Here is a 13166-nt window from a genome sequence, read left to right as displayed (position 1 = left end):
TGCGGAGTTTGAGAAAAAGTCCTTAGGAGTCTAGACTTTCTCCTGAGAATGAGGGGACGCTTGGCCGGTCCTGAGGCAAGATCAGGAGGTAGTGGGTGATGAGCGCCCCTCAGTCCACAGGGACACCTTGAGCACCAACTGTGTACAGCACTGTGGTAGATGTTTCTCAGACACGGATGGAGCACGTGGGTCTGGGCACACCTGGCCCTAAGAAAGCACAGTTGGCTCTGCCTCTGAATCTTCAATATCCCCCCCTGCCCTGAGGAGATACATACCTCTTCAGCCCTGGAATGTTGCTCCACACCCTCACAGCATTCTGGAGGACTCTGCCACGGATATCCTGGAGGGTCACAGCCTCTGTCTGTGGGAGAAGAGGGGGCTGGGGGTCAGCATGACACAAAGGCAGTCTTCTCCCATGACTGCACAGATTGTCAGCAGGCCACCTGGGCTGGCCCCGCTCGCATGGTCTTCGTTTTTCCTTTTTTTGGGGGGGTGGGGGGTGGGGAGGGGAGTAGCGAGTTCGAGACACGGTTTCTCTGTGTAGCCCTGGCTGTCCTGGAACTCACTCTGCAGACCAGGCTGGCCTCGAACCCAGAAATCCGCCTGCTTCCTTTTTCCTTAAATAACTACAAAGAAGTAAAATCTGGAGATCACTTTGATCAAGTCTATAAAATTACTTTTTTTCAAACATGATTGAAATGGGTTATATTCCAGGATATTGTAACTTTCCAAAAGTCTGAAAAGTCGGAAAAAAAAGCTCTAGGCAATGGTGGCACGTGCCTTTAATCTGAGCAGAGGCAGGCAGATCTCTAAATTCGAGGCCAGCCTGGTCTACAGAGTGAGTTCCAGAACAGCCAGGGCTACACAGAGAAACGCCCTCTTGAAAAACCAAACCAAACCAAATCAAAACAAAACAAAAAAGAAAGAAAGAAAAAAGAAAAAACAATAAGGAGCCGTCTCATCGGTTAAGAGCACTGACTGCTCTTCCAGAGGTCCTGAGTTCAATTCCCAGCAACCACATGGTGGCTCACAACCATCTGTAGTGGGATCTGATGCCCTCTTCTGGTGTGTCTGAAAGGAGAAACAGTACTCATTTACATAAAAAGTAAATAAAATTGCAGGGTGGTGGTGGCACACGCCTTTAATCCCAGCACTTGGGAGGCAGAGGCAGGCAGATTTCTGAGTTCGAGGCCAGCCTGGTCTACAGAGTGAGTTCCAGGACAGCTAGGGCTGTACAGAGAAACTCTGTCTGTCTCGAAAAACCAAAACCAAAACCAAATAAATAAATAAATAAAAATTAAAAAAGGAAAAAACAATAAGAACAACAAAAAGACAAAATCTCCACATGCTTCAAAAGATTTCTCTCCTCTCTCTCTTTCTCTCTTTCTCTCTCTCTCTCTTTGAGACAAGGTCTCACCATGTAGCCCTGGCTGGCCTGGCACTCACTACATAGCCACATTGGCCTCAGATTCACAGAGATCCACCTGCTTCTGCTAGGATTAAAATCAAAAGCATGTGCCACTACGCCCAGCTCACAGTTCTTTTTTGGTTAAAGCTGCACCAAGCAATACAATTTTATAGAATTCTTTTACCATGTAAAATATTTTCATGAGCCAGATTCAACAGAGAAACAAAAACTTGACAAAGATCCTACAAAGAGAGAGAGAGAGAGAAAGAGAGAGAGAGAGAGAAAATCGCAGACCAACCTCCTTTTACACTTGTCAATTCAGAGAGTCCTAGCTTTAAAAGAGTTAAAAAAGATAGCACACTGGGGGCTGGTGAGATGACACAGTGGTTGTGAGCACCATCTTCTCTTCCAGTGGACCACCGGGCAGCTCACAACTGTCCGTAACTCCAGTTCCAAGGGATCTGATACTCTCACACCAATGTGCATATAAAATTAAACTAAATTAAAAGAAAAAGAGCACACCAAGGCCAAGTGGGTTTTCCTGGGAATGCAAGGATAGTTTATTCCCAGCAGTTCTAACCAAATTTGTGTGTATGTGTGTTGTATGGAATGCGTGTGGTGTGTGCAGATGTGCAGAGCTGAGAGGTGAACAGAGGGAGGGGACATCGATCTGGGTGGGTGTGACTTGTACACTGTACATAGTAAGCTGAGTGGTGTTGGAGAAGGGGAGATTGTCCTCCAAGGCCATGTGTCCCTACAGGGACCAGTGTCTTTCCTGAAACTTGGCAATCTGTGTCTCAGGTGCCTGATGTCCACGTTGTAAGCTCTGCATACATTAGGGCAGCAGAGGCCTTGGAAGTGAGAGTCCCAGACCCGGAAACAGGCTAGGCCCCTACCCACCTGAAGGAAACGGGTAGTTGTCACTTGGTCGTCCTCAGTCAGCAGCAGATGGTCCATAAATAGCCAGAAGAAAGGTCGCTGACTCTCTTGGCGAGGCCGCGCATACTGCAGGATCCGGTGGAACTGGAACATGTACCAGCCTGCCAACGAACCAGGGGAAGACCAGTGCAGATGGAGAGGGCCGTGGGGAGGGCCAGGACAGCCTCTGTGAATGCTGGGTACCTCTGCTCTCCCTTTATGGAGATGGGAAAGCCACCATCCACCTTCGTCTAGAACTCATCCAACAGTACCCTGAGCATGTGCAAGCTCATCTGGCAGTTAAGAGCCCAGGGAAGGGGCTGGAGAGATGGCTCAGTGGTTAAGAGCACCAGGGGCCCTGAGTTCAAATCCCAGCAACCACATGGTGGCTCACAAGCATCTGTAATGGGATAAAATGCCCTCTTCTGGTGTGCATGAAGATAGCAACAGTGTACTCATATAAATAAAATAAATAAATCTTTAAAAAAAAAAAAAGCCCAGGGAAGCTGGTGCTGGTTTTAAAATGCAGTGTGTGATTTCTGCCCTGACTGAGAATGGTAGGAAGGGGTGAAGAGGCAGGTGAGAGGACAGACTATAGGTGACAGGGTCGAAGACAAGATTCTCAAGTGATCAGAGATTAAAAACAGTCCCATTTCTTGAAACTTACCAGGACAGTGGTCACAAGAGCAGCTGAAGGGCTGCGTTGAGCCATACACCAGGTCAAAGGGGCCCCATTTCTCTACCTAGGGAACACACAGAGTTGGCTGAAAGCCAAGTGCCCCCCTACTGGAGACCAGCATCAAGGCCTCTAGACCCAATCATCTCCCCCAGAGACGTACCTTGTGGGTGACCCAGACAGACCTCCTAGTTAAGCCTCGGGGCCCACATGGGCAGCGACCCCCAGACACACTGACTCTCAGGACAAGCCCATTACAGTGGTAGCCTGAGAGCACTCCCTGAAAGCCTGAGATTCTTTCTCTGGTAACTGTTGCTCTTTAAAAAGGGCCAGTCATGGAGGGAGCACATAAACCCATTTAGACTAAGGGATTCCCATATCCTTCTGGGAAATCACTGGCTGTGCTGAGAGCAGAGCAGCTGGGAGCAGACAGCAGGGTGGACACTGTGTGGTAGCCATAAACAATCCCCACTTAGACCAGACGGGGTCACTTCCTGGACAAGGAAGAGAATGAAAGAACCAGCCTCAAGTGCAGACAAGCCAGGAGCCTCTATTTACTTGTACAAGTAGCCCAAGATCCAGAGCCCAGAGAGCCCTGCTTCAATCTGACTCCTCTAGTCCTGGACCTTCCCTCCCCTCCTCCCCCTCTTGGTTCAAGACAGGGTTTTTCTGTGTAGCCCTGGCTCGCTCTGTAGACCAGGCTGGCCTAGAACTCACAGATCTGCCTGCCTCTGCCTTCTGAGTGCTGGGATTAAAGGCGTGCGCCTCCCAGCACTCGGGAGGCAGAGGCAGATGGATTTCTGAGTTCGAGGCCAGCCTGGTCTACAGAGTGAGTTCCAGGACAGCCAGGGCTATATAGAGAAACCCTTTCTTGAAAAACCAAAGGGGGGAAAAAAGGTGTGTGCCTCCACTGACTAGCCTGTGGCCAGCCCTGGACATTCTCTTAAGAAAAAGCTCCTTTCTTGGACCTTCCCATTCCTGTCAGAGTAATGGACTGCCACCCAGATGGCTCTTGTGCTCGTTCTCTGTGCTCCAACTCTTTTTCCGAAACAGGGTTTCTCTATGTAGCCCTGGCTGTCCTCGAACTCAGAAATCCACCTGCCTCTGCCTCCCAAGTGTTGAGATGAAAGGTGTGCGTCACCACTGCCCAGCATGTACCCCAACTTTTTTTTTACCTGATATCTGATGTGCACCTAGGCTCCTACAGAGCAATGACTAACTGGGATCCAGCAGAAGCAGGGTTCTGGGTTAAAAACCAACACCCCAATTGTTTGTATAACTAGACCCTAATGCACTGGCACCCTGCCAGTATGCCCACAGCAGGAGAGGAAGAGGTCCCATCACAAGGTCAAGGCAGCACCCGATTGGTATTTGGAAGATGTTTCCAGACAACTGCCTGACACTCCCCTCAGGACTTGCAATTATGAGAGGGTGGGGTGAGGTTGAGCCCCTCCTCCCAATCACATTTCTATCAGCCAGCAGAAACCAGCCCCGTGGATCTCAAGATGTTTGGCTGCTTGCCCTGATGAGGGCTGAGGGCCATAGAAGCATTCTGTCCCCATCTCCCACTGTGAGGCATGGGTGGGGTGTGATCACACCAGGATGGAGCCAGGACCCCCATGCTGGTCTGGACACCTCCAGCAAAATGCTGCACACCCTGCACGCTCAACCCTGCTCCTCCAGGGCCCCCTCCCTCCCTTTTTGCCCCTTCCGTTGGGCCCCTCCCAGTAACACACCCACCCCTCCTTGGGGAACCCACCCACCCCTGCCTCAACTCACGTCTCTCCTCACAACATTGGTGACATCTTCCACGTACTTCAGTGTTCCTCCCTCAGAACCAGCATCGCTTTCCAAAAAGCCCAAACTCTTTAGCTCTGGCGGGGGGGGGGGGGCGGGGGGGGGGGGGGCAGGGAGAGGGGGGAGGCGATGGAGGAGAGACAAGATGGATACAGCACATGTGGGCTCTGTTCCCCAGAGTGAGGATCTAAGACAGTGCAATTTCCCAGCCATGGACTAGCAGCTTGATGGTTTCAGCCGCAGAGCTCAAGGGCAAACTTTCTGAGCGTTACTTGATGAAGAAAGTGAAGTAATTTGTTGCAAAACTCGGCTGTTTCTGAGTCATGCTCTCACTGGCTTGCTTAGACAACCAGCCAGGCTGGGGACCCACAGAGCAGGTGGGTTATCCTCAGACTCCAAGAATGAGAACTTGATCAAGTCCAGCCCTTGCTAGGCTTCCTCGTTAGAGCCTAATGATACAATTGTAGCTATCACATACCTATCACATACCGCACTGTAACACATTGTGGGGTCATCACTGAACACCTTCGCTAGTATCCTAAGTACAATATGATTTAGCCAGAGACCAGAGCACCTTCCCAGCTTCTGTGCTTGCTGTGCACAGGGGAGGTCAGAGCAGTTTGAGAGAAGGGATCCCAGAAAAAGTGGCCAGGTTGGGAGGTTCGGGAAGGTGGGGGGCTTGGGGGAGCGTAAGTATGAGAGGCGAGGCTACCACCTCACCAGCAGCCATTCCCTTCGACCCTTGCAGGCTTGCCCCTCCCTATCCCTGCCGCCTCCTCCTCTTACGGAAGGCCGGTCCCTATCTGGGTCCTGGTTCTCCAACCCTTTTCACCTTTCCTCTGGCTTGGCCACACAATTGGGAGGTTTCTTTTCTGACCTCACATGCTTTCCTGGGATACTCGGTTTCTCTGAGCTCAAGGAGTCTGAGGAAGAGGTTTGCTACCATGAATCCCTGCTTTCACATCTCAGATGGCCAGTGAGATCCTTACGGCCAGGCAGAGGACATCAGAACACCCTGGGACCCTCCTGTGCCCTCTTTTGGAGAGTCATTTTTTAATGTGACTCTACTTACCTTTATCAATCTTCCCAAAAAGGCTCAGCACCCGGACTGGCTGTCTCTTCCACGGGGACACTGTCTTATAGATCTCTATAGGGCTTGCCTGGAAAGAAAGCCAAGGAAGAAGGAAAAGAGAGAAAGGCAAAAGGATGCATGCTGGTTACCCAGTGAGTGCTGTTATAATTAAGTGACCCCTGTGACAGTCTTTCCCTGGATGCTCAGGACTCAACTGAGAGTCATCTGGGACTTGCTTGCCAAGGCCTGGCTGGCCCTGTTGTGACCAGTGCTGTCCGTTCCTCCCTAGAGGCCAAGACCACCCACTCCAGGGTCTAGGTGTCTCGCCTGGACCCCCATAGATCTACAAAGGGAGGCAGGGTCTTTCTCTGAAGTTAGAAGATAAAGGATTCCCCCTCGTTCTGGGTAGTGGAGGCTCATACCTTTAATCCCAGCACTTGGGAGGCAGAGGCAGGCAGATTTCTGAGTTCGAGGCCAGCCTGGTCTACAGAGTGAGTTCTAGGACAGCCAGGACTACACAGAGAAACCCTGTCTCAGAAACAACAACAACAACAACAACAACAACAACAACAACAAAACAAAACAAAACCAAAAACGGATTCCCCCCAGAGGATAACTCTGTAGGTCTCCAAGGACTCCAGGAGAGCAAAACCATTCCATAGCCCAGGAGTCTGAAATCAGGGGACATCAGGGCTGGTAGCCTCTGAGGTTTCAAGGGAGCCATCCCAGGTCTTGCCCAGCAGCTGGGCCCAGCACACAATGGCTCCTATTGGCATGGTGGTACCAAGGCCTCCATCCCTCACTACACGGTCTTTTCCTGTGCATCTCCAAACGTACAAGGGTTCCCTCCATTTCATACGCATCCAACTAACTGCTTTTGAGCTCTCAAGCTCAGCTAAGGTGACGCCTCAGAGACCCCACTTCCAAATCTGGGTTGTGTTTGCAGGTCCCTGACTTATGACCTCGGCTGGCCATCTTAGGGAAGGGATGACTTCCATTCTTCCCTCAGGAGTTAAGTCTTGCCGGGCAGTGGTGGCGCACGCTTTTAATCCCAGCACTTGGGAGGCAGAGGCAGGTGAATTTCTGAGTTCGAGGCCAGCCCTGGTCTACAGAGTGAGTTCCAGGACAGCCAAGGCTACACAGAGAAACACTGTCTTGAAAAACCAAAAAAAAAAAAAAAAGCTAGGAGTTAAGTCTTGTGTACCTTTGAATGGTTTGTCACCTCTGGGCTTCACCCAGGGGAACTGCAGCCCTGGCTGCACAAGGAGATGTTGTGTTGGTTAAACATTCAAGTCAGTATGATGAACTTAGGTGTCTGTGGAGAGGGGGCTTCTGTCCTACTTGTGACCAGTAGTCATCCCCTAGGCTTTTTAGACCAAGGATGTAACTCTGTTGGTAAAGAGTGTGTAGAGCCTGGACAGCGGTAAGCACGGGTCTTTATTCCCAGCACTCTGGAGGCAGAGGCAGGCCGATCTCTGAGTTCAAAGCCAGCCTGGTTTACAGGACTAGTTCCAGGATAGCCAGGGCTATATGCAGAGAAACCCTGTTTTTGTTTTTTTTTTGGGTTTTTTTGTTTTTTGTTTTTCGAGACAGGGTTTCTCTGTGTAGCCCTGGCTGTCCTGGAGCTCACTTTGTAGAGCAGGGCTGGCCTCGAACTCAGAAATTCACCTGCCTCTGCCTCCCAAGTGCTGGGATTAAAGGCGTGTGCCACCACCACCTGGCGAAACCCTGTCGTGAAAGACTGAAAAGAGAGAAAATTAAAAAAGAAAGCCTGTATCAAGCCCATGGCTTAGGGTTCAGTCCTTAGAAATACAATGCCTGAGGTCCCAGGACTCGGTAGAAGCAGAGGATTAGAAGTTCAAGGCCATCCTCAACTACATAGTGAGTTTGTGGCCAGCCTGGGCTACCAGAGATCCTATCACTAAACATCAGTGACACCTGCTCTCCAAAAGGAAAATACCAAGGGATGTTAAGGCCAAGCCTCAGCCCCATCTAGCGATGTGCAAGCATGATGCTAGCCCACAGCCTGCAGCTGGTGGCAGATCCAGCCTCTCCCCCACACCGGTTGTCCTCACCCCCTCTCGATCGTGGAAGGCCTTCAGCTGGTGTCGCCACCTCTTGCGCCTCTGCAGCAGTCCGCTCCGTGAGAAAGGCAGGCACAGGAAACATACCCAGCAGGTCATGGCACTGATCCGCTCCGAGGTCCCGGGGCCCACCAGGATATCCACACACTCAAAACAGTAGCATCTAGAGTGGAACCGAAAAGCCACCAAAAGCTTTTCTAAGTCCTGCTACCCAAGTCATACTACCATCAGGGGACCACGAGCCAGGCCAACCCTGGAGGGGTTCTGGAGGGAAACTATCTGCCTCTCTCTGGCTTTGTTCTTAGTGGTAGGTGAGTGGGGCTGGCTGCAGGCCGGAAAAGAGACTTCAGCAATGGAATGTGTGAGGTGGTATATGCAATGGTGGACTTCAAAACCCTTTAGTCTGTCCACAGTTTGGAAGCCTGTACACACATTTTTTAAGGGCTCTGAGGGAAAAAAAAAAAATGTCCAGGAGCAGCTGGCCAGGAAGGAGCAGCTGACCCGGGAAGGGGGCAGTTAGAAGTCAGGGATGTGCCGGGCTGTGGTGGCGCACACCTTTAATCCCAGCACTTGGGATGCAGAGGCAGGCAGATTTCTGAGTTCGAGGCCAGCCTGGTCTACAGAGTGAGTTCCAGGACAGCCGGGGCTACACAGAGAAACCCTATCTCAAAAAACCAAAAAGAAAAAAGTGCTCGCTTCGGCAGCACATATACTAAAATTGGATCAATACAGAGATTAGCATGGCCCCTGTGCAAGGATGACACGCAAATTCCTGAAGGGTTCCATATTTAGAAAGAAAAAAAAAAAAAGTCAGGGATGTAAAGAGGAAGATATCCAAAAGGACAGGGCAGGGGACCACCATGGAAGGAGCTCAGGACAGTGACTTAACAACTGAGGGTGAATGCGCTGCCTATGTCCCGGGCCCACCATATCGCTTAAGAAGAGAAGGAATGGCTGAATGGTGGCTATTGCACTTGTGAAGGCACCCCAGAGGCAGATGCGCATCCTTCAGCACTGCCTCCTATGTTGGAGGTGGGGGGAAGTGGTTCTTTTGGGAGGAGCAATAGGAAGTTGGGCCCTGCCTCACCTGGTACAGTCGGGGCTCTCACAGATGAACAGGGTACCCCCGGAAGAGCAGATGGTGCAGTAGCTCTGGTGTCCATCCTCATCATACAGGAAGAGGGTCTCCAGGAACTTATCCTGAAAGGGGGTTGGGGAAGACCAAAGGCCGTCTGTGTGCGTGATCTCCCTCTCCAGTCCCACGTCATGACAGTCCCGCTACCTCCCCTACTTACCTTACACGGGGCACATATTCCCCCCTCAAACAAGGGGTGCTGAGCATACACCTGGAGAGTCCCACAGCCGAGGCAGATGTCTAGAGAGAAAGCAGAGGGAAAAACAGGGGGGAGGGTTAGCCAAAGCAACCTGAAGATCCTGAGGGAGAGAGATGTGGGAGGACCCAGCAGGGAGGTATCAGGGTCATAGACCAGAAGATTTAATGGGGAAGAAAAGAAGATGCCCCAAATGAAATGTGTAGACAACCTCCAAATTCCCCATGGCTTTTTGCAGACTTGGCATGGTGAGATTAAAATCCCCCATGGAAACCCAAGGATGCCCAAATTGGCCAATCCAGAGAAATAGATCATTGGCGGGGAGCTCTGGAGTGCCTGTTCATGGATGTACATGCTCATGGATGCACATATTTTCTTCTTTGCTCTTTTTTTTTTTTTAAAGATTTATTTATTATACATAAGTACACTGTAGCTGTCTTCAGACGCACCAGGAGAGGGCATCAGATCTCATTACGGGTGGTTGTGAGCCACCATGTGGTTGCTGGGATTTGAACTCAGGACCTTCGGGAGAGCAGTCAGTGCTCCTACTCACTGGGCCATCTCACCAGCCCCCTCCTCTTTGCTCTTTCTGACAGAGTCACGTGTATCTCAAGCTAGCTTCAGCTTCACTTAGAACATCTGGTTCTTCCACCTCTATCTCTAGAATGCGGGAGATTCCGGGAGTGTGTCATCACACCCAGTTTATAGGGTACTGGGAACAGAGCCCAGGGCTTCCCGCAAGATAAATGAACACTTAGCCTAGTCTCAAATTAGAAGGTATCATGGCTTATGTAAATATAATTTGGGGGTGGGGATGGGGCTTGGAGACAGTGTGTGTGTGTGTGTGTGTGTGTGTGTGTGTGTGTGTGTGTGTAGTTCAGGCTATCCTGGAACTAGCTCTATAGAGCAGGCTGGCCTCAAACTCAAGAGATCCTCCTGCCTCTGCTTCCCGAGTTCTAGGATTAATGTGAGAGCCACCCAGCTCAGATACATAAACATTTTCAATTATGAGCCTTAAAGTGAGTCTGGTGTTGGGGCATGGGGGGGAATGGGGAGAATTCATCTCATGGGTACCAGGATTTTTTTCCTCACTCTCTGGGATGCCTGAGTGAGGCTGAAGCAAGTCTTTCTGGCAGGGCTAGCAACTGTTTTTCTGGGTCACAGGTAAGTGTGCAAACTCACCTTCGATGTTGCGTTGGTTCACTTTGACTTCGTGCCAGATGATCTCTGTGAGAGAGAGAAAAATAAGGAAGTAACACTCTCCTCCCCCTCCTCTCTCTGGGCTCCTCATTGGAACATACATAGCAAACTTGTCTTCTGAGGTGACTGGGACTCTTCTATCTAAGGAGCCACATCCAAGCCGGGCAGTGGTGGTGCACGCCTTTGATCCCAGCACTTGGGAGGCAGAGGCAGGCGGATTTCTGGTGTTGAGGCCAGCCTGGTCTACAGAGTGAGTTCCAGGACGGCCAGGGCTATACAGAGAAACCCCCATCTTGGAAACCCTCCCCCTCACCCCCAAAAAAAGGCCACATCCAAGAGATAAATCCATTACTTGGGTAGGGCCTTACCTCTGCCTGTAGGGGGTGAGGGTGGGGACAGAGGCTCATTGGAGTCTTCCAATATCACTTCGATGCTGACCTCCTCCTTCAGGTCTGGGGCTGGAGATGGAGAAGCCATCATTACAGGGAGACCTCAAAGGGACACAAGATACAAGCAGGAAAACAGCTACCTATAGTCAATACAGAGGTCAGGGAAACCACTAGAACTGCCCAGCCAAGCCATGGTGACAACTCCCCATCCACTGGAGATTAGGGACTGCAACATGGGCTTTGAGGTACCTGGTAAGAGAGGGTGCCCTATGGGGTACCCTTCATCCATTCAGTCCCAGACAAAGTGGCCCTGCCTCCCCCTGCCCCTGTCTGAATGTCTAGGACCTGCTTTCTAGTGACAGTCCAGAACCCCTATAAGGACCCTATGGAGTAAGTGGAGGCAAAAGTAGAAAGGAGAAGGAAAGGAAAAAAAAAAAGGCCTGAGGAGCTCACAGGATTTCAGCCATTGCTCTTCCAGAGGACTGTCAGGGTCAGGGCTAGAGCTGTCCGAAGTCTCCAGGTTCAAGGTTTCAAGGGCCTTAGAGCAAGAAGAAGGTGTCTCCCGGGAACCCATTGATGTAGTCGGCTAGAAGGATCGGTGTCCAAGGGATGGCGGGTGTGTCAGCAGGGTCGTCAGAACCCTATGAGAGAGTTTGAGAGTTCTGTTCTCTTAGTGCTTCAAGGAGAATTTGGGGAGGAAGAGAGAGAGGGGAGAGAGAGAGAGAGAGAGAGAAAGGGCTGGTTAAAGGGGATCTTAAGGTAGGTAGGGATGAGGACGTAATGCTGGATGGAGCCTATGAGGGCCTGGGAAGGGTGTGGGGGCAGGCACTCAGGGGCGGGTCTTAAGGAGACCAGCACGTGAGGGGAGGAGTGGGGGTGGGGCGGGCGGGGGCGGGGCTGAAGGGGCTTAGGAAGCCTTCTGAGTGGGAGAGGGATTGGGGAAAGGGTGGAGGAGGGAGAGAGTGAGTGCAAAGGAGGGGTTGTGGACTTCTGTAGGGCTCAGGGCTGAAATGGGGTAGGGGTGGGAGAAGTGAGGCTCCAGGCCTCACACGTTGAGGTTACAGAGCTGGGAGGTAGGGTTCCTGATTGTGTGTGGGGAGGGGGCGGGGATGGGTAGGGCAAGGGAGCAAATGACAAAGGGTGGGGGAAGGGTAGGAAGAGAGCCTTGGGTGGAGACAAAATGGAGATCCCAGCAGAAGACATAGGACCACAAGGGTGACCTGCGGGTAACCGGAGGGAAGACCTGCCAACCTCTTTGCAAAGTACTTAATCAATAATCCTTCCTATTCATGGCCAATAATCCCTACCAGGATACCACAGTGGCTAGCCTAATCCACCAGCGGTTTTAATGGCGGGCCAGGCTATGGGGAGACCCTGGCAGCATAATCCAGGCTTCGATTGGCAGGGCCACTGACTTCCACAAAGTTCGATATGGAAGTCACCGTCCAGTAAAAACACCTGACTGCTCACCTCAGCCCAGTGTTCCAGGCCAGAGCCGCGGGGGTGGCCAAGTGCTTTTTACCTGAAGAACTAAAGAGTGGGGAAGATTGCAGGAGACAGCCAGGTCCCTTGTCCCGAAACTCAGTGTTAAAGGAATAGGGGCCCCCGGCACATCGCATTTGCCCGACCTGCTGGAGGACCCCCACACCTCACTGCACACCGATGACCACTGTACTTGAACCTGGAGAAACATCTGTTTGGATATTTGGCACAAGCTACAAACTCCAGCCATTTCCGCCTCGGCCTGCAGCTGAGGGCTGTAACCAGATAAATCCCTCTGCTCTGGCTTTTCCTGGTTTTCTATCTCTTCTTATCTCTCTCTCTTTTTTTTTTCTTCCCCCTTTTGTTAAGGTTTCTCTGAGCCCTGGCTGATCTGGAATTCACTGAGTAATCAAGACTGACTTGAATTTCCCCTCTCCCTGCCCCACCTTGATAAGGCAGAGATTACCCGTTAGAAACCACCAGACCCAGGGGTATGGCCTTAGGGATTGCGGGCCTCCACCTACTGAGTTAGACATCCAGACTTCGGGCCATTTGTAACAGTTGGGTTGTTCCCCATCCCCCCTCGCCCGCCCCCACCCCCAAGACTAGCTTTCCTTGTGTAGCCAAGGCTGCCCTGGAACTCATTAAGTAGTCCAGACTGGCCCCTCAGAGATCTGCCTGCCTCTGCCTCAGCCTCCCCAGGGCTGGGATTAAGGGCGTACATCACAACTTCCGGGAATCCTTTGGGTATTTTTAAAAATGTCCTGCTGGAGGTTGGCGGTCCTCTTGCATTGTCTTTTTTTTTTTTT

At 51.3% G+C, this 13166-nt stretch overlaps 1 protein-coding gene and 1 non-coding gene across 3 annotated transcripts in view; one reads left to right on the top strand and one right to left on the bottom strand.

Annotated features, from left to right (window-relative positions):
• The window catches only part of Dnmt3l (DNA methyltransferase 3 like), a 22733-nt gene that overhangs the window by 3598 nt on the left and 5969 nt on the right, over positions 1-13166 (bottom strand). The window contains exons 3-13 of one of the 2 annotated variants that reach the window (XM_031346649.1): positions 11329-11516; positions 10855-10944; positions 10469-10513; positions 9251-9330; positions 9043-9155; positions 7947-8118; positions 5872-5959; positions 4782-4876; positions 2994-3069; positions 2309-2448; positions 276-361 (exon numbers count right to left, since the gene is read on the bottom strand). In XM_031346649.1, the coding sequence (XP_031202509.1) occupies positions 276-361; positions 2309-2448; positions 2994-3069; positions 4782-4876; positions 5872-5959; positions 7947-8118; positions 9043-9155; positions 9251-9330; positions 10469-10513; positions 10855-10944; positions 11329-11449 (1106 nt within the window). In that variant the 5' untranslated portion in view covers positions 11450-11516. Of the gene's footprint in view, positions 1-275; positions 362-2308; positions 2449-2993; positions 3070-4177; positions 4543-4781; positions 4877-5871; positions 5960-7946; positions 8119-9042; positions 9156-9250; positions 9331-10468; positions 10514-10854; positions 10945-11328; positions 11517-13166 lie in introns of those variants that run through there. The other variant, XM_031346650.1, reaches the window with a different exon arrangement.
• Positions 8644-8747, top strand: LOC116075635. Its single transcript, XR_004112666.1, has one exon. It is a non-coding gene; the product is annotated as a U6 spliceosomal RNA (small nuclear RNA).

This window comes from Mastomys coucha, unplaced genomic scaffold (genome assembly GCF_008632895.1).
Source record: "Mastomys coucha isolate ucsf_1 unplaced genomic scaffold, UCSF_Mcou_1 pScaffold3, whole genome shotgun sequence".
NCBI classification, from domain to species: domain Eukaryota; kingdom Metazoa; phylum Chordata; class Mammalia; order Rodentia; family Muridae; genus Mastomys; species Mastomys coucha.
This window is presented reverse-complemented; position numbering and strand designations above follow the sequence as displayed.